This window comes from Dasypus novemcinctus, chromosome 16 (genome assembly GCF_030445035.2).
Source record: "Dasypus novemcinctus isolate mDasNov1 chromosome 16, mDasNov1.1.hap2, whole genome shotgun sequence".
NCBI classification, from domain to species: domain Eukaryota; kingdom Metazoa; phylum Chordata; class Mammalia; order Cingulata; family Dasypodidae; genus Dasypus; species Dasypus novemcinctus.
The window spans coordinates 31868033-31887824 of record NC_080688.1 but is presented as its reverse complement, the minus strand read 5'-3'; the positions used below and the strand labels follow the sequence as shown (position 1 = coordinate 31887824).

The 19792-nt window shown below is 43.7% G+C and overlaps 1 protein-coding gene and 1 long non-coding RNA gene across 5 annotated transcripts; one reads left to right on the top strand and one right to left on the bottom strand.

Annotated features, from left to right (window-relative positions):
• Nucleotides 1-7440: 7440 nt before the first annotated feature.
• LOC101440273 (uncharacterized) lies at nucleotides 7441-8742 on the bottom strand. Its single transcript, XR_001117393.4, has 3 exons — nucleotides 8198-8742; nucleotides 7939-8015; nucleotides 7441-7705 (listed from the first exon to the last, which is right to left on the bottom strand). It is a non-coding gene; the product is annotated as an uncharacterized lncRNA (long non-coding RNA).
• A 1554-nt stretch (nucleotides 8743-10296) lies between these two features.
• Nucleotides 10297-18411, top strand: TGIF1 (TGFB induced factor homeobox 1). 4 transcript variants are annotated; one of them, XM_071208476.1, is made up of 3 exons: nucleotides 10297-10342; nucleotides 16348-16574; nucleotides 17359-18411. In XM_071208476.1, the coding sequence occupies exons 1-3, from the start codon at nucleotides 10312-10314 to the stop codon at nucleotides 17932-17934; spliced, it is 834 nt and encodes a 277-aa protein (XP_071064577.1). In that variant the 5' UTR covers nucleotides 10297-10311; the 3' UTR covers nucleotides 17935-18411. The 4 variants fall into 4 exon arrangements, with proteins under 4 accessions (XP_071064577.1, XP_004474451.2, XP_058133461.1 ...); XM_004474394.5 differs by lacking the exon at nucleotides 10297-10342 and adding an exon at nucleotides 10842-11095; XM_058277478.2 differs by lacking the exon at nucleotides 10297-10342 and adding an exon at nucleotides 12109-14983.
• Nucleotides 18412-19792: the final 1381 nt, after the last annotated feature.

The window sequence follows — 19792 nt, the reverse complement described above, 5'->3', positions numbered from 1 at the left end:
ACCTAAAGATAAAATGTAATTGTTCTCTCCCCCAAGAACCCCAAGAAGAAAATGTTTAACCATGGGAACACTGATGCGGGGGGGGGGGGCCGACACAAGAGGGCATAATTCTGGGACTTTTGATACCTGCTAGGAAACAAACTATTTGACTAGGGAGTAAGGCTTTACTGACCAGGCAAGCCTGAACGTTAAGTGTAAGAGCGTATCCAGAAATGATGTGATGTCTAGGATTTCCTTCAAAATAACAGAGGATGAAAAGAAGTGTGTGTGGGGGGGTTACAGATGAATGAGAGTGGCCATGAGTTGATAATTGTCAAACCCAGGTGATGGCAATGTGGGGATCCATTATATTAAGATCCACACTACTGGATACATCTAAAATTTTCTGTGACAAAAAGTAAAAGAAATATGTATATTCTGGGCATGATAAAATGCTTGCTTCCAAAGTCAGCTGTTTATTTTAAAGTTATTTTTTAAAATAGAATGTATTCCAGATGAATAGAAGTATATGTGAACTGTGTGTGGACAAGAAAAGGGGAAAGACAGACAAAAGTATTGAATAACTCAGACATTTATTTCAGCTCAGAAAAGGAGCTCTGCTAATCTGCTAATATGTTGTTGAGAAAAAATAAAGTAAAATATAAATTAAAATAATATAGCTAAATAAAAATAATAAAACAAAATAAAATGTCCCTAAGTAGCTTACAGATGACTAAGTTTCCCTCCCATTCTGGTAATACGGAAGAACTATTCTGGTATGGTTTTTTGTTTTGTTTTGTTTTTTAAGATTTGTTTATTTATCTCCTGCCACCCACCCTTGCCGCTTGCTTGCTGTCTGCTCTCTGTGTCCATTCGCTGTGCATTCTTGTGTCTGCTTGTCTCCCTTTGTTGCATCATCTTGCTGCGCCAGCTCTCTGTGGGCGCAGGCTGTCAGCTCTCCATGGGCGCAGATCAGCTTGCCTTCACAAGGAGGCCCCAGGAAGCGAACCAGGGCCTCCCATATGGTTGACAGGAGCCCAATCAATTGAGCCACATCTGCTTCCCACTGTTTTGGTTTTTACATGACTTCTGCAGGGTCTGATGAACACTTTAGGAGATAACAGTTTGTGTTCTTTTGCATATAAGCCACTAAAATAGGGCCTTTGTTGAAATGCTCCCCGTCTTTCAGAAGATGTGCTGACTCTGCCCATACCCTGACAGCATTTATTGATTCATTTTGGGAAAAAGCATCTTGCTCTACTTTTTTTTTTCCTTGCTCTACTTGTACATGTTATAATACTTGACCAAAATTTCTATAAAAATTATTAAGTTTCAAATTTTGTAGATTTGGTCATCCAGTTCAACAATGTAAATAGTCTGGCAGACAGCCTTTGTTGTTCTGTCTTGTAAATGGTAATGAATAATTAGCCCCCAACTTGTTATTGGTGGTTATTCATACTTGCTAATGATTAACTACCTAAGCCTCTTATGCAGCAGAGCCAAACTAAAAGGGCCCCAGACACAGCTCTGTCCTATTTTAGATCCTTGCTCAGGTTTTCATACAGGATTTGTGAACATCCCTGCTAACACAGACTGGAACAAAACCTAGTGTTCAATAACTGGGGACTGGCACGTAAATTACACCCACAGTTACAACGTATTATAAATTAGTCATTAACGGCAGCAGACTTGGCCCAGGGGTTTGGGCATCCGTCTACCAAATGGGAGGTCTGCGGTTCAAATCCTGGGCCTCCCTGACCCGTGTGGAGCTGGCCCCTGCGCAGTGCTGATGCGCGCAAGGAGTGCCCTGCCACGCAGGGGTGTCCCCCACGTAGGGGAGCCCCACGCGCAAGGAGTGTGCCCCGTAAGGAGAGCCACCCAGCGCGAAATAAAGTGCAGCCTGCCCAGGAATGGTGCCGCACACATGGAGAGCTGACACAACAAGATGACGCAACAAAAAGAAACACAGATTCCCATGCCGCTGACAGCAACAGAAATGGACAAAGAAGACGACGCAGCAAATAGACACAGAGAACAGACGGGTGTGTGTGTGTGTGTGTGTGTGTGTGTGTGTAAATAAATAAATAAATCTTTACAAAAAAATTAGTCATTAAGAAGGATGATGTACCCCCGCACCCCCACACCAGTTCACAATTCGCCCTCTGCCTTCTCCAACCTCACCCTGGGCCCCGCTCCCCTTCCCAGCTCTTAACTGTTCAGGTCTTCAATTCTTCAGCAAACTTGCTTCCTCTCACCTCTGGCCATAGGCAGTTGGTTCTTACCAGGGATGTTTTCCCTCCAGGCACTTCTCACTCACCCTTCAATTCAGGAGTTGCTTGATTACAAAACTCAAAAGGTACAAGGAAGGTATATGACTTAAAGGCCTCTTTACCATGCATTCATTTCCATCTCCCTTCTCTTCCTTCAAAGGTAGCCACTGTTAGTATTTTCTTAACTATCAGTCCAGAAAAATTAGAGGCATAACAAATTTTACACAAAGGGATAATACTACTATAGTATTTTGTATCTTCTTTTTTTTAACTTATCAACATGTGATTAATCTTTCCATATCAGTTCAATCTGATTTACTTCATTGCTATAATGACTACAAAATAAAATAACCCCAAGCAAGAAAGACATAATTTATTTAAGCAATTCCCTGTTGATGATTATTTAGGTTTCCAGGATTTTTTGTTATTTTTTTAAAACACTGTGATAATTATTTTGGATAGTAAATCTGTGTATACAGATGCAAATTCCTGGACTAAAGGATATAGGCATTTTTTATTTCAATATGCACTTATATTTCTCTCCAATTTACCCTATAAGCAAATTTTACACCTCTCACCAAATTTAACCTACTGACAAATTTTACACCTACTACCAAATTTATACCTCAGCAGTGTTGAAAAATGCCTAATTCCCCAAACATCCACTGCCTACACCATTGCCAACTTTGGGTATTATAATTTTTTGCCAATCAGATGAAAATTCATTATCTTTTAAATTCACAGTTCTTTAATTATGACCACATTTGAGCATCTTTTTTATTTTCTTCGTTTGTTTGTTTATTTGAAGTCCTTTATTTCCTGTGGGTAAATGGCTTATTCATAGACTTTGCCCAGCTTCTTAAAAGCAGGGCTCTTTTTCCTTGGTTTACCTAAGCTCTTCATAAATAAATCATTCTTATACCTGACATGTGCTACAAACATTTTTCCTGGTTTCCTTTGCTTTTTAAAATTTTATAGAATTTTTCCTCAAACATGAGTTTTTTAAAAAACAAAATGTTTATAAGCATGCATAGCTTTTATTGTGTCTCCATTTTGCGTCCTGATTAGAAAGGTCTTTCCCACTTGAAGATGACATTATTCACTCGTGCCCTTTTCTATAACAGTGTTTCTCAACCTCAGCACTACTGACATTTGGACAGGAGCATTTTTGTGGTGGAGGGCCTATCCTGGGCTGGACAGAATGCTTAGCAGCATCGCTGGCCTCTATCCACCCAGTGCCAGTAGCGAGCATTTCCTCCTCAGGAGTGATAACCGAAAATGTCTCCAGACATTGTCAAATGACCCGTGGGTGGCAAAGTCTCCTCTCCCCTTGGAACCACTGATCTACAACATACATAGGTACATTTTAATTATTTTTATATTTCAACCTTTGATTCAGCTGAAATTTATTTCTGTTAAAGGCTTAAGATAGCGATAGATTTACTTTTAACTAAAGGTACTCAGTAAGTTTTCCCAATTCAATTTATCCCAGTATGAACATAGGCTACCTTTGCCAAAAATCTAAACCTTCATATATATTCTAATCTGCCTTGTTGTTTTTTGTTTCCTCTATATTTATTCTCCAGTACCAAACTTTTACATTTTAATTATTCTAAGTTCAAAATATACTTTCATATATTTCCCCTGCCCTTTTCCCAACTCTTATCTTTCAGAATTTCCTCATGTTTTAGTTTACTGGTTGCTAAAACAAATACGATACAATGGATTGGTTGAATAACTGGAATTTATCGGCTCACATTTTTGAGGTTGTAAGAAATCCAGAATGAGGCATAGGGAAGGTGATGTTTTCTCCCCAAAGTCTGTGGTGTCCTGGGGCAGCTGCCAAAGGCCTTTGAGGTTCCTTGGTTTTTCCATTACCTGGCAGAGTCCTCTCCTTTCTCTTCTGGTTCTGTCGACCTCGGCCTCTAGCTTTACCTGGCTTTCTCTCTGGCTTTCTCTGCAAGTCCTCCAGTATTAGGACTAAGATCCACCGTTGGTCAGTTGAGCCACACCTTATCTAAAAATAACATCTTCGAAAGGTCCTATTTACAATGGCTTCACACCCAAGAAAATGGAGTAAGATGAAGAGCATGTTCTTTTTTTTTGGGGGGGGGGCCTCAATCTACCACACCTGGCTATCATATGTTTACTTTCCAGAAATTATAACACTCTTTTGTCAATTAAAAAAAAAAAATGATGTATTTGGGAATAATAAACTTCATTATGCTTTCAGTCTTGAATCTTGCCAGAAAGAATGAGTTTGTTTCTTCTACTTAAGCCTTCCTTTATGTCCCTCAGTAGGGTTTTAAAGTTTTCTTCATAAAGCTTGCACATATTTCTTCCCATTTTTATTCCTATTTTGTCATTTTGTTGCTATTTTAAATGGGTCCTTGTAGCAGTTTGATATTGTTTATGAATTCCAAAAATAGATATTGAATTATGTTTATAAACTGGTCTCTTTTTCTGGGCATATTAGATTAACTGGATTCAGAGGTTTTGCTTTTACTTGATTAAATAATGATTAAGGCTTTGATTGGGCCACATCAGTAGGACATTGAGTCCCCACTCACCAAGGGGGCAAGGACTCACAGAGAAAACCTTACCGCAGAGAAGGGAGGTTGGAGTTTTAATGCTGGATTCCTGGGAAGTAAATATAGAGAAGCAGATACATGGGGAAAGAGAGAAGGCTCCATTAGACAGGGGAGAGGCCCTGGGAAGAGAGATGAGCCGTTCATCTGAGAATTTACAGCTGATCTTGTAGAGAGAGAAGAGCAGCTGAGCCTGGAGAGAATCAAGCCCGGGAAAGAGACAAGATTTATCCCAGCCTACAGCTGAGACTGGAAGGAGCTGGGACCATGGAGCCTTGGGAGGAGGAGGAAGACTGAACCCTCGCAGACATCACCCACCATCTTGAATCAACACATGGTAACAGACTCTGGGTAAGAAAGTACCTCTTATGATACCTTGAGTTGGACTTTTTGGGGCCTTGTGACTGTAAGCTTCTACTCTAAATAAATACCCTTTATAAAAACCAACCAATTTCTGGTATTTTGCATCAGCAAATCATTGGTGAGGTGCAAATATCATTTTTTTGACTTAGAGTTCACCCAGAATTGGAGAATGTATTTGTTCCATTTATCTATTCAACAGGTACTAGTTGAGCAAGATTAACTTATCAGTCATTTGCCTGACTAATCCAGTCCTCTACCACTTTGGAAAAGGTGATGGTAGGCAGAATGGTGATAAATGAAAACATGTGAATTGATTAACTCTTTGATGTAAAGAGGAGAAAGTAAACAAATTGAAAAACTGGTCCAGTATTCTGAGGTCTTTGTTTAACACATAAATATGATACTTTTATTCCAAACAATATAAAAAATAATCAGAATTTGCTTTCCTGTATCTATCACTGGTCCACCTAATCCTATAAATGTCATTTTACTGCTATAGCTCATTGTCAGCAGAGCTTTTAAACGATCACAGAAACAACAACAACAACAAAAAATGTGACAAAAGTATGAATAGGCCAGAAGAAGAAATAAAAATGACCAATAAACACACCAAAAAGTGAGTTCACTCTCTCAAGCAAAAACCTGCAAACTTTCAAAATAATTAGGTACCATTTATTTGCCTAGAAGTTTAACAGACTCAATATTGATTATATAGAGTGTTTGCAAGGGTGCAGAGAAAAGTATTCTCACCTATCATTGGTAGGATTTTAAACTGGTAACCAAAGATCACTTGAGGGCAATGTGGCAATATATATCAAAATTGTGAATGCACACAACTCTTCACCTCCTGGATACTCCTTCCTACAAATATACTCACACGAGCCCAGAAAAATCAGCATATCAGTAACATTCTGCTGGGATAAGCTTGCTCACATCAGTATGCTCCATATATAATCAAAAGTAGCTCCTGTGGGTTGGTTGGTGCCCATGTTAGATCAGTTGTTAAATATTTCAAATAAAATTGCACTTTTTTCTTTTTGTGCTTAATTACAAATTAGAAACTATTTAAATACTCATCACTAAGAAAACTTAAATAAATGAAAAATCAAGTGGCAGAATATTATTGTTTCCAGCATTCAACCAGGGATCAGAATGGCAGTACAAGTTTTTTAACTCCCCAGGACTTCAACTCTTCATCTGTAAGCTGAGGATAATAATAAGGACTATTTCTCAGGGTTATTTTCAGGAGTAAATAGGATAAAATATGTAAAAAGTATGTGCACACTGCCTGGCATGGTGTACACAATAAATATAAGTATTACTTTTGATTCTTAGAATTTTATTTTCATGTATTATTTTGTTTGACAAATATTTAACAGAACCTCCAATGTATTAGGCACTGTGCTAGATGTGTGGAAATTTTAAAATGAGGATACATACATTGAAAAAACAAATTTTTTTAGGAGGTGCTAGGGATTGAACACAGGACCTCATACATGGGAAGCTGGTGCTCAACCACTGAGTTGAGGGGAGAAGAGAAAAAAGTGCTAATAATTAAGTAAAAATAATTTAAAATTGCGGTTATTTTAGATATAAAGGAAGTGTTGAGCTAGATCTCTGATTCTCCATGAGGGGCGATTTTGTCCCTTCTTTACCCTCCCAAGAATTTGACAGTATCTGGAGACATTTTTGGTTTTAACAACATGGGTAGGGCAGCTACTGGCATCTAGTTGATAGAGGACAGGTATGCTGCTAAACATCCTTCAGCGAACAGGTCAGCTCCCAAAACAAAAAATTATCAAGCTCTCAATGTCAAAAGTGCTATGGTTGAGAAACCTGAACTAGATAATGGCAGTGGGTGTACCTGATTTAGGTCAGGGAGTCAAAGCAGACTCCTTTGAGAAGGTGTTATTTAGGCCAGACCTGGTTTAATCCTTTTTAGTTTTATTTGGATGTGTTTAAATTCTCTGACCATCAGTTTTCTTGTTTTAAGGGGGAAAAAAACTCTACATTATTAGTTTGAACATTAAATGATCATTCAAATAAGTGTTTGATAAACTGTAAAGCACAACAAACACGAGATGTTGAGAACAAAAGGAATAAAAGCCAAGCTCAACAAGTTATCCTTTTACTGTGTTCCGGTTATCCTCTAGGGGAAGTGATGACGGGGCTATGAAGGAGAAAGAAGGGCTCAAAGGGGCATGCAGGCGAGGACAAAAGTGATTAAAAACAAGCAGGAGTACCAGTTATATTATTTATTTAACTATGAGGAGGAGAATAATCCTGATAAAATCACCAAAAGATGGTGGTAGCTCAGCCCCAGCCCCTTGAAAAAACAATGGTCAGCTTCTCCTTTAGTAGCTCAAGATGTGAAGGTATTATTAGAATCATGTAGTCTGGGAGCTTTGGAGCGCAATACAGTTTACCAAAGTATCTGACACCCATCCTTTACTCCGACAAAAGGGATCACCATGGTGCGGGAAAGAAATCTTGCTCAACTAGTACCTGTTGAATAGATAAATGGAACAAATACATTCTCCAATCACTGGGTGGATTCTAAGTTAAAAAAATGATATTTGCACCTCACCAATGATTTACCCCCTCCCCTTTTTTTCTTCTTCCGGGTTATTCACTCAAGACAATTTCCATATGAATATCCCTTTTCCAGCTTAAGCCGCCTCCTCAAATTTCAGAGTTTTTGCCTTTGCAGGATTTGCAGACTGTGAAAAATAACTTACCTTTATACAACTGTGTTTCTTTTCTTGGCCTTGAGGCAGCTTCAGTAGATAAAGACAACAAATGGAACTTTGTGTTCCTGGAAGGAAAAAAAATAATGGTGTAAAAAGTTTATGAACCTCCTCAAATTTACTCATGGAATTTCCCAACTAGATTAACATTCATATGAATTCGGCATATACTATGTAGCGAATATGAATCCACGTCAATTTTTTTTTTTAGCATTGAAAGTAATCTTTAAAGTCATTGAATCCATTTTACCGAGAGGCCCTGAGACATTAAGGGACTGCAGAGCCGGGACTTTTCCACCTGGAGAAAGGCAAATAAAAAAATATCCTAAGCAATAGCCAGTATTTGGAGCCCAAGTGTTCGGGTTGTTTTCCGTTCCTGTGTTGCGCAGACCCCAGGCACTTTCTTCCCATAATGCACTAGCATCCTGAAGCTCCAGAAGGTTTGGTTCCAGCCTTGGGGGTGGGGTGGGGACGTCCACCAGAGGGGCAGAGGGCCGGGGCAGGGGGGAGGCTCCAGCGGCGGCACGTCGTGCTGGGGTCACCTTTGGGGCTCTCGCTAGACTCGCTTTCAGGATTCGCTCAAGCAAAAGGTGTGCCTTAAGCCGGCTCAGGCCGGACCGCCAGCATAAGCGAGTTTAAAACTTGACTCTTTTCCTCTTCACCGTTTGAAAGAGGCGTTTAATTCTCCCCCTCCCCCGGTAAAGTTGGCTTTCAAGCTATAAAGTCGCCTCAGCTCTAGCTTTTCATCTCGGTGGCCCGAGATTCGCAGCCATTAGCCAAGTTCACTGAGACGAGGGAAAAGGTACCTTTGTGGACCTGAGGAAAGCAAGCTACGGCGTGGCCAAGGGATAACTAGGGGAAGAAGGAATCTCGGTTGTCTCGGGCGGGGGGCAGGGCTCCAAAGACCCAAAGCGGGTTTAGTGGAGTCGCTTCGCCAGCGACCGAGGCGGCCGGAGCAGTTTTCGAAGTTAGCAAACAAAGCGTCTCCCCAGTAACCGCCGGGTGGCCCTCGAGGCTCCTGCCATTCAGACCTGGAGTCCCCGCGTCCGCCCGCTCCGACTCCTCCTCCCGCGTCTCTGTTCCTCCCTCCTCTCCCTCTCCCTAGCGGATATGAGCCACCAATCCCGGCCACAAACAACCCTTCAAATGAAAGACTGGGCGGCCCCCTAACGGGCGGCGCGGCGCGCCCCTCCCGCGCACATCTGTCCCGCACTCGGGCGCCGCGGCCGTTTCATCTGCCGCCAGGCGGGCCGGGGACCGCGCTCCAGCCAGGCACCGGGTGGCCTCCAGGCTGCTGGCTCCCCCCAAGGACGTGTTTGCCCCCGGTGCTGTTTCAGATGTGTGTTCTCTTCTGTGCCGAGCAGTCGGCAAACCATACACACAAAAAAGTTTTTAAATCGTCAGGTCCCTGCCTTCTGAGAGTGACGCTTTTCCCCTTGTTTATTCATTTTAAGTACTGTAATTGGAAAAATCACCCAAGTCTTTTCAACGTTAGCCGTCACGCACCCCCGGGCTGCCTGTGCCTCTGGGGAAGGGGGGATGGGGAGGGAGGCTGGCTTTAATTTTCAGCGTAATCCTACAACAGAGGCTCCAAAGTCTGGTTAGTCATTCCTTGGCTTCCTTCGTCTTCCTTGGGTTTAACCTTATTTCCAAGGCGCTTCTGCTACCGGGATCTCCACCGAGGTTACAAAACAGCGCAGAGCCGAAAGTGGAGGCAGCCCCGGCACTGACGTCTCTGCGAGGCTTATTTACGTTCTGGGTTTTTCTTTTTCTTTGAGGGACGGGGAAAGTCTTACTGTGGCTTGTGACATTTTCGTTTGCTTGAAAACAACCGAACAGCCACATGCGAAAACTAGACCCAGATGAGGGGGGCGGGGAGGGGGACCAAACAACATCTGGTCTTTTAAAAGGGTCATTTCATCAAGGAACTCTTGTTGGAGTCCTCATAACTCTTAACCAAAATAAACCAACAGGAACATGTGTTTACTCAATGGCTCGTTTCGGTTGGAAATTCCGGAGGGGAGGAGGGGACCCCTAGTAGGGTGTAAGTCCCCAAAGTAGGCAGTTTACTAAGATGAGCAGCGGCAGCGTGGTCGCCTGTCGTCCAGAGAGGCAGCAGCTGCCCAGGTCGGGATGGGGTGGGGGTGTCAGGCAGGGACGTTTAAAGAGCATGTGAGCATGACAAGTGTCTGTCCACAAAGTGCTAGATTTCGAAACTGCCTGGAAATCCAGTCCGGAACTCGCAGCTATAGCCCGGGCAAGAGACCTTCGCGGGGGAAGGGGGGGTGGAAATCTGTGTAACACACACACGCCGTAGCAGTTGGAGGAAGAGCCCCGGAGGAGGGGGCGATCGGACGCGCCCGCATGTCTAGAGCAACGGCGAGCTCGGGAAGAAGTTGGTTCTTGTCCTGAATACTTTTCCTGTCGTGCCCCGCCCCTTGACTCAGAAGCCACGGGCCAGAGCAGGGACAGTGGAGTTAGGAGCAGCTGTCAAAATCGAGAGGGTGGGGGCTTTTCTTCCCCCAGGCGGCAGCGGGGAGGGAAGGGGGCGTCCTCACCCACTCCACCCCCTTAGTGGCAATTTCCTAAGCAAACGCGCCCGCCGTGGGAAGAAAGGCCCCAGGAGAACCCCGCGGCGCCCGCCCGCTCCGGGCCGTCCGGCGAGGGCTGCGGGCCGGGGGCGCAAACAGGCCGGGAGGATTGGGTTTCTCCGCTCGCCCCCTCCCCCCAGCCCCGCGCGCGCTAGGCCGCCCCCGAGTGACGGTGACAGCGGCCCGGGAGTAGCAGTCGGCCCTGGAGGGCCGGGGGAGGGGCGAGGCGGGCGGGGGACGGGGCGGGGGCGGAGGCAGGACCTCGGGTACCTTCCTCCTCGCCTCGCACTCTGACAGCGCCGAGGTGCGGCGCGCAGGAGCCGGGAACAAAGAGCCAGGCGGGGAGGGCCGCGCGTTGGGGCGGGCGGGCGAGCCCCCGGCCGGCCGCCAGCAGATCGCGGCGGGAGGAAGCGCCAGGGCCAGCCGAGCCGGCTCCCAGGCCGGGCGCGGGCGAGCCGAGCGCCGCCTCCAAGTTATGGGAGCGCGTGCGGCCAAGCCAGAGACTCTCGGCACTTCCCGCCGCGGGACGCGGGGCTCGAGGATGAAAAGCAAGAAAGGTAAGCGGGCGGCGGGCGCGGGGAAAACGTGCTCGCCGGCCGCCGGGGCCGGGGCGCCAGGGACTTGGCGGACTTGGCCGCCCCGGGGACCCCCGGGCTGCGCGGCCGTTTTCTTTGTTGGGGCTCCGTCTGAAATGGCAGTTGACGTTTCCCTTCCAGACACCACACGAGGGGGGCCGGTGTCGGGATCCGGGCCTCTCCACGCTGCTGGCGCGTTGTCAGGAAACACACTCGGCCGCCTGGGCTGTGCAGACCCAAGTTTCATTGTCTGCACCCTCGCCCCCGCGCCAGCCGCCGCCGGGCTTCTCGCTGTTTCCCTCAGGCCGGGGGTGCCACCGGACCCCGGCCCGCTTGGGGCTGCGGAGCCCCCCGAGCCTTTGTCTGAAAGTTCGGCCCAAGTCTCCCATCCCAGCTGTGGCCTCGGCGCTCCCCTGGCTTTAGGAATGTGGCGTGTTCACAATTGAGAGGATGGAATTGGGAACCCCGAAGTGCCCTCGGGTGTCAAGAAGTTTGAGAAAGCTAGACTCCCCCTTCCCCCCCAGCCTTCCTGGTGTTAAAAGATTTCTCACGATGCATTGGGCCAGGATGAGGAGTTAGAACACAGGGCGAGCTGCCCAAAGCAGCGGGCGAGCAAAGTGTAGCCAAGTGTGACAAGCAGGCTTGGTCATGAGCGCAAAAAAGTGAGTCTGTCATTGTTTCCACGCAGCGCTCTGGGAGCTGTACAACTCAAACTTGCCGTCAGTCGGCTTTAAAAGCAAAATACACAGGCAAAAAAAAAAAACCCACAAAAGGTCAAAGAACTTTCACTCCCTTTGGAAGTAAACTTTTGAGACCCTGGAATATTCTGTCATTAGGCTGGAGTTGGCCTTTCTGTTGTGATTTACGCCAAGCGGTTCAAAACAGAAGTTAATCGTCGGTGGAAGCTGGGGGCGGGGGGGGGGGGGGGCGGCAGGGGAACGGGACGAGGACGGACTCTGCGCATGCCCAGGAGATTCCTAAAGTTTTTTTTCAGCCCCACATTACTCCGCATTCTTTCAGACTCTGAGCCGCAAGTACGGTTAAACGGAATCATGTGAAAGTGGAACAGCCTCATGGCGGAGAGAGTTTTTTCGGCCACTCTTTGACCTGAAAGATTTCTGTTCAATTGATTCTGGAAAGACTTAGAAGCGTATGGAGCTTTGCTCTTCCCCCCCTTTTCTCGGGGAGAGAAAAATTAAAGGTCAAAGCCAGGTTCACTGCATAGTGATTTGAGGTGCACTCCCTTAGGGGTCCCCTCCCCAAAAGACGAAGTGAGAAAATGGGGGGGGGGGGGGCTAAAGTTTGAGACGTTTAAGTTGATTCGGGGAGGGTGGGGGTAGAAAACAACACCCAATCACCCCGAGGAGGAGCGCAAGGTCGCCCGCTTGGGCTGCCCGGCCTGTGGGTGGGCCTGACAGGTCTGGGTCCTTAAAGAGGGGTTTCCTCTGTGTTGGTGGAAGTGACTTGGGTACGCAAAGCGGGCTTCCGCCGGGGTGGGTTCCCCCATTGTTCGATCGGGAGATCTTGGCATGGTGCTGCGCCCCCGAACAGCCCCCACGTCCCCCGCCCCCTCTCCCCAGTCGAGGACCGAGGCTGGCAACTGTCGACGGTATCGTGGGGACACCAGCCCGGGGGGCTCCGGGGTCTAGCTGCTCAGAGCTGACTCATGGAAACCATGAAAGGTGACATGTTGTAGGGGAAACTTTGTGACGGGTTTAGGGATGGGGGACGGGGTAGGGAGGACGGCTGCGATTACTGGTGTGGACCGAGTTTCTTTTATCTTTTTAGCTTTTCCTGGCAAAATTATAGGGGGGTGGTTGCGGAGGGTGAGCAGGCCACGCTTCACGCCGTCACTTCTGGTTTCTCCTAACCTGGGACTTCTTGAACTCCTCACGTGGCCCTGCTGACTTGTACCGAGCTGGGGACGGGTTTCAGTTGAGGCTGAGGAACTCACAAGAACAAAGCGACTTGGCTTTCCCCGCCCGGTGGCCCCTCCCTCTCGCGGCCCTCCTGCGCCTGCCGCGCTCTTTGTAAAAGCACCTTGGAGGGGCGAAATGCTTTCCACAGTGGGCCGGGAAGCCCTCTGGAGAAAATCTACCCCGCTCGGCTCGGCGAGTTGGACCATTGTCTCTCTGTTTTACAGAAATCTGTGAATATCTTTTCAGGTTTATTCGAAAACAAAGGCACCTTAAACTCAATCTATTACAGACCTCGGGATTGGGGAAGACTGATTTGGGATGATAATGCATCTTATTACAAAACCGAGGATGTCCTAAAATGTCCTCTAAGATGGGTTAAGAACTAGCAGAAAGAAGGTTCAAGGAGGGGAGAAAAAAAACAAACCCTCACTCGAATCCTTTTGGTCCTAGCTTTGGACAGAGTTGGGTTCTTGCTTTCGAATTTCTCTCTGGTTGTGTCCAGCCCAGACAGCACCTTGGATTTAAAGGTTTTAGCTGAGCGTTAAGGAAGATTCCTCTTGCTTTTCTTGAACGCAGATTCTGATCGGGAAAATAACTAAGTTTGGTTTTTATTAATTATAGCCTTGGGCTTTTCCTTAGATTCCTTATTTCTCGATTCTTTCCTAGCTGCCTCTACATTTTTAAAGTCCAATTAACCGTGAACTCCCCAACCCCATCATGATGTTACCGAGGTTTTCAGAAAAGAAAGTACAGAAGCAAGTTTGCTTCGGAGCCGTGGGACCCACAGGCCATCTTGTGACTTTTCTAAACAGCATTTCCTTGTATGTGGATAGTCAAAAAGGCTGGTGATTTTTTTTTCCCTCTTCCCTCTGGAAACACATTTTTTATATAAAGTGTAAGCAAAGCAAGAAGTTTGGAAACAAGTCATAACCGGGAAACTTTTCAAAAGCCCTGTTACTATAGGAAATGACTAACGAGGAAAAGTCTGTTTTGCAGGCTGAGCCACAATCAGGGAGGGTTTTAATGAAAACAGTCCTGACAGAAGTGAACGTGCGTTCGCCGCAGTGCAATATCAGCTGGCGTCGCCAAGGAACGCAGTCTTAACTTCCTGTTACTTCAGCTTTTGTGCACATATTGGAAATATTTGTTAAGCGGTCCAGGGGCCTGGCATTCATTTATTTAAATGAACTGAGGACCGAATAAAGTCGCGCTGCTGTTTGGTGTTTCTTAACTGAAAGAAACCTGCTTTTGTGCTGGTGTCACTAGCCCATTCTGAAAGCAACCTTCATGTCAAACTAAGTAAGCAGATCAAAGGGCAGCCTTCAGGTTTCTTGTTTGTTTCCATCTCTTTGTTATTACCAATTTACAGTTGGGAAATCACAGTTCAATGAGCAAATTTTCACACTTCTTCTAGATTAAAAAGGAGGGGGCATAAATAGCCTTGAAGAATGCCTTTTTCAGATGGTGGAGAGCTTAAATTGCTTTTTTCACATTGCTTTTGTCATGCAATCGTTTGACACATTTTTAAAAGTTAGATTTCCTTAATTATCAAAGCAAATGTAAAAGTAAAACAAACAATTTCTTACGGCTCTTCACACATTTCAGTAGAGTTTTTGAAAATTTCCCATTTTCTCAACAGTGAAAGCAGTTGCAGTTTTAAATGTGCCTCTCCTTTTCCTTCTCCTTTTTTTTTTTAAACAGTCAAATCTTCCGTTCTAAAGAGATGGCAAATTTAACTACAGGGTGGTTAAAATGTAGGATTCTTTTGCGGTTTATTTATGTCTGTTAAGCCTTGAGGTAAACGACTTTGCAGGATCATTCTCTTTTGTTAGAACTTGCTCTACTTTGTCTGTGAAGAGTTCTACCTTCAGACACTCCCTCTAGCACCTTCTGCCCCCTGCAGTCCAGAACTAAAATTGTGTCACCAAGTAAAGCCAGAGTCAATTAACTGGTAAGCTATCTCATCAACAAATCTTTGACTGAGAGGCTTTTTCACTTTCATTGTTAATATGCTTTAAAACAAAGGTTTTTTTAAAAAATTTCCTTAAAAATATTTTGATTGGTTTATCTCTATCAAGAATATACTTTGTCTTTTATTTCCTATGATGGTAAACCAACTCAAAGTTGCATCCTTTCTCAGCCGAAATTAAATATGACGGAGAAAAAATACAAAGCCAAGAATGCATGTTTTTAATTTTGTGTGGTATTTTAATTAATTTCCCTAATACAGAAATAGCTGGTATATTCAAGTGTGCATTTACATTTCTAAAATTCTAGATATCATCAAAGTGTATTTCTTTAGTCGTTCAGAGTTCCCTATTGTAATTTTGAGGTCAGGTGACTAGTGGCCTTTGTTATTTGAATTTTTTCGGTGCTCAGAATGATGTTTAACTGTCTTAAGGGCCAGGTATGAATTTTTATCTAACCCAGTCTGTGATTTAAATATTCTCTGTCTTGTGCATTCTTGAAATTTCTGGTAGGATTAAAGTACTGAAAGCCAGAAGAGTTTTCTTTGGGGACTACACTATTTCTCTTTGTTGTGTAATAATTTACCTGAATTGGTATGCAGTATTCTAAATTGAGTTTAAACTAGCAGCTGAAATTTTGGAGATTTTTAAAATTTATTCAGTATTATGCATCTTTTGGCCTTCATGAAGTACTTAATGGTAGGAAAATATCTGCTTGTAATGAAACTGAAAAACTTCGGTACTTATTTGTACTTAAGGAAAAGAGATTAAGTACTGTCTATTAAAAGTAAATGTCTAATTATGGATAAATGTTGGTAGCAGGAAGAAATGACCATGGAATTAGTAGAACATCTTAACATATATTTTACCTTTATAATAGTAACTGCCTCGAGTCTGTAATTTTTCCCTCGTATCAGTGGGAAATAAATGTATGAAACTTTCATTTCATTCAAATCCTCGAGGAATAGCATTTACAATGTACATTACGTTACTTTTCCTAGTTAGCAAGAAGTTGTTAGGCACATTCACCCTGACCCTTTCACAAGTGGGGAGCTCTTCACTTTGGGTGCAATTTGTCTGCTCTGCTGGATCAGAGGAAAGCATGATTCAAAAGGAAAATGAGAAGTTAATTCCTTTAGGAAAGCGGCAAGAAAGGAATCCACCATGTGCAGCTAGTCAAAGTACTTTACACGTACTCTAGTATGTCAGGACAAAAAAACACTGGTCATTTACCTAGCTCTCAATAGTTGAGAGAACACGGTTGCATTGAATAGTCAAAATAAATGAGCTTAGCAATAGGTGCTCTGCTGATCATAGAGGTTGATGGGCAGCCTTTGTCCTTTCCCAGGTGTTGTTGCAGCGTCTGGCAGTGAGACTGAGGATGACGACAGCATGGACATCCCCTTGGACCTCTCTTCTTCCGGTGGCTCAGGCAAGAGAAGAAGAAGGGGCAACCTGCCCAAGGAATCTGTTCAGATTCTCCGGGACTGGCTGTATGAACACCGATACAATGCTTATCCCTCAGAGCAAGAGAAAGCATTACTATCCCAGCAAACACACCTATCCACACTACAGGTGAGGAAAAAGAGCATGAAGTCTATGTACACATTTTTATTTTTTCAAGGTCATTTTAATAGCATTCCTGTGTGTCAAGTCATTAAGCTCCTCCACACTCACAAAAAAGGCATGTATTTTTATTGTAGACTTTATAGTGCTAAAAGCTAATAACTGGCTATTTAGAGAAACACTTGACAATCATCTGTCAAATAGCATTTCCTTTAATGCCTAAAAGTCCCTTCCTTTACGCAAGGAACATAAAAAGGAGATTAAACCTTACTCTATTACCCAGGAAACTGGTTTGATATTTAAACAAGGACAGACTTCAGTGAGGTAATTCACGTTATGTCTGTTGACACATTCATTTGAACTGGGAAAAATCAGTAACTGGGAGGAGTGGCCCTTTTCATACAGGGAAGGCTTTCCTGTAGTTGATTAACCTATGTGCTGGGGCAGAAGGTAATAGGTTAATATGGAAGAGAGTTAAAAGGTAACTCTGCTCCCTAAAAACATGGTCAGGAATTTGAGAAGTTATACCTTTTTCCTCCTGAAATGGTTTAAGAATGAGGAGACCAAAAAAAAAGGAATTTGTCCTGGGAGAAGGAGGTTTATAACAGGAAGCAGCTCTCTCTCTTGGCTGGGTTCAGATACCTTGGAATAACTTTTGTAAGGTGAGATAATCCTTTTCATACCTGCATTACTATAGAGAGAGAGAGATCAGTTAGGTACTCATGGAAGGGTTTCAGAAATTGTTTACTGAGTGAATAAGCAAAGTGCTAAAGCATACTCCCATTGATTCCAGGTCTGTAACTGGTTCATCAATGCCCGGCGCAGGCTTCTCCCTGACATGCTGAGAAAGGATGGCAAAGATCCAAATCAGTTCACAATTTCCCGCCGTGGGGCCAAGATTTCTGAAGCTAACTCTGTGGAGTCAGCAATGGGCATCAAAAACTTCATGCCAGCTCTAGAGGAGAGCCCATTTCATTCCTGTACAGCTGGACCAAACCCAACCCTAGCGAGGCCACTGTCTCCCAAGCCATCATCCCCAGGATCCATTTTGGCTCGTCCATCAGTGATCTGCCATACCACTGTGACTACATTGAAAGATGTGCCTTTCCCACTCTGCCAGTCCGTTGGTGTGGGACAAAACACAGATCTACAGCAGATAGCAGCCAACAACTTCACAGACACCTCTCTCATGTACCCAGAGGACACGTGTAAATCTGGACCAAGTGCAAATACACAGAGTGGTCTTTTCAACACTCCTCCTCCTACCCCACCGGACCTCAACCAGGACTTCAGTGGATTTCAGCTTCTAGTGGATGTTGCACTCAAAAGGGCTGCAGAGATGGAGCTTCAGGCAAAACTTACAGCTTAACCCTTTGTAAAGAGAAACAGTTCTCAAAAATGTTGTCATGATTGCCGGGGTGATGGCAAGAGTTGAATTGCATTATTTTATATATTTTTTTATTAATATTTGCACATGGGATTACTAAAATGAAGATTCCTGTTACTGAGATGTCTTCGATGGAATACAGTCATTCCAAGAACTATAAACACAAAGCTACTGTAGAAACAAAGGGTTTTCTTTTTTAAATGTTTCTTGGTAGATTATTCATAATGTGAGATGGTTCCCAAGATTATGTGATCTTTTTTTCCTCCCCTACCCTTTTTTTGTTGATGTTTTTTCAGACTGTGCAATACTTAGAAAACCTATAGCATCTTCTCATTCCCATGTGGAACAGGATGCCCCACATACTGTCTAATTAATAAATGTTCAATTTTTTTTTTCAAACAAATATGAATCTAGTTGATTGATGCCTTTTTCATAACATAATAAAGTATTTTCTTTACAGATTATTGTAATGCAGAGTATTTTGTTGAGGGGAGGTGCTTCTTAACAAGTAGGAATATAACATCCCAATGAGCAGGAAGTTGGGGGTAGGGTAGAGTATGAGTTGGGGATGTCACCAGCTCTTTGAAGAACTGTGGACAACACGTCAGTATGTATAAACAGGATGTGTGATATTTACTTTCGATAGCAGGCCCTTAAAGCTTTACTTAAAACTGCATGCAACTTGAAATGAATCTTTTCATCAAGTCTTTAAATTAACATTTAATCCCTGAGTGATCTGCCCTGCCCATTTTAAGACATGGCCAGTGTTGAAAGGAAGGGCTTTGAAGCACCTGGTTATGAATTAAGTTTTTAGAAGTAAACAACATCCCAAAAATCTATTAGCTTTGCCCATCTAATACATTGCCCTTTAAAATAAACTTTGCTCAGTGGTGTACTGTTAGGTAGGGCCTTTGCTTCAAATGTGTATTAAATTGTCCAGAGATCACCTTTTAAAACATCTTAAAATATTTCCTAAAGAAATAAATGGGGGCTCTGTCTAGGGTGGGTTATTTTATCAAGTAAACATTTTCCAAGATCACAGTTTGCAGGAAAAAATGGTTCCATACACAGTGGAGTTTGTTGAGATAGACAACTAATAAAGCCAGATGGCCAGAAGGGAATTGATAATGTTCCTTTCACTTCTATGGTTGAGCAGATTTGTCACATGCCACAAAACTATTCTTTGTAGTCATGCTTGCTATGAGGTTTCTTTGTTATTACAGTCATGTTCTTTCCAACTCTGTTCTAGCTATGAATTGTCTTAAGTTTGAGGAAGCATAGCTTCAATATTTTTTAGAGAATGTAGACAATTACATCAAATTTGAGTTTTCTAATTCTGAAGCCCTACTTTAAAAAGTCCCTGCTGTAGAAAAAGCTAAACTTTTTTTTTTTCTAAGTGAAAGGGTAAATTGATAACTACAACCAATAGTTGAAAGAAAAATAACAGAGAAAGATGTGGTTGATGTTACAGCCGGAGAAGAGTGCTGGCTTTGTAGGGAATAGACCTCAAATGGGCTGGCCCCACCCCCAAGGGGCATGGAAATAGAAACCAAAAGAGAAATATCAATTAAATAATAGGAATAAAATGAACAATTATAAAAGTGAAATAAAGGTATTTAAGAATCATTGCTTGCTCCAGTACCTAGATCAAAGGCCTAAATTTCTCCATGAGTACAGATAAGGGAGACCAGAAAATCCTGAAAGCCTTCTCTTGTTAAGACCTTTCATTAATCACTGTAGAAAAGGGAGAAAGGAGCCTTATGAGTGATGTTTAAGGTAAGTATTATTCTTCAAATGGACTCCAAAGGTAAGAAAAGAAAATCTCCCAAAATGAACTGCC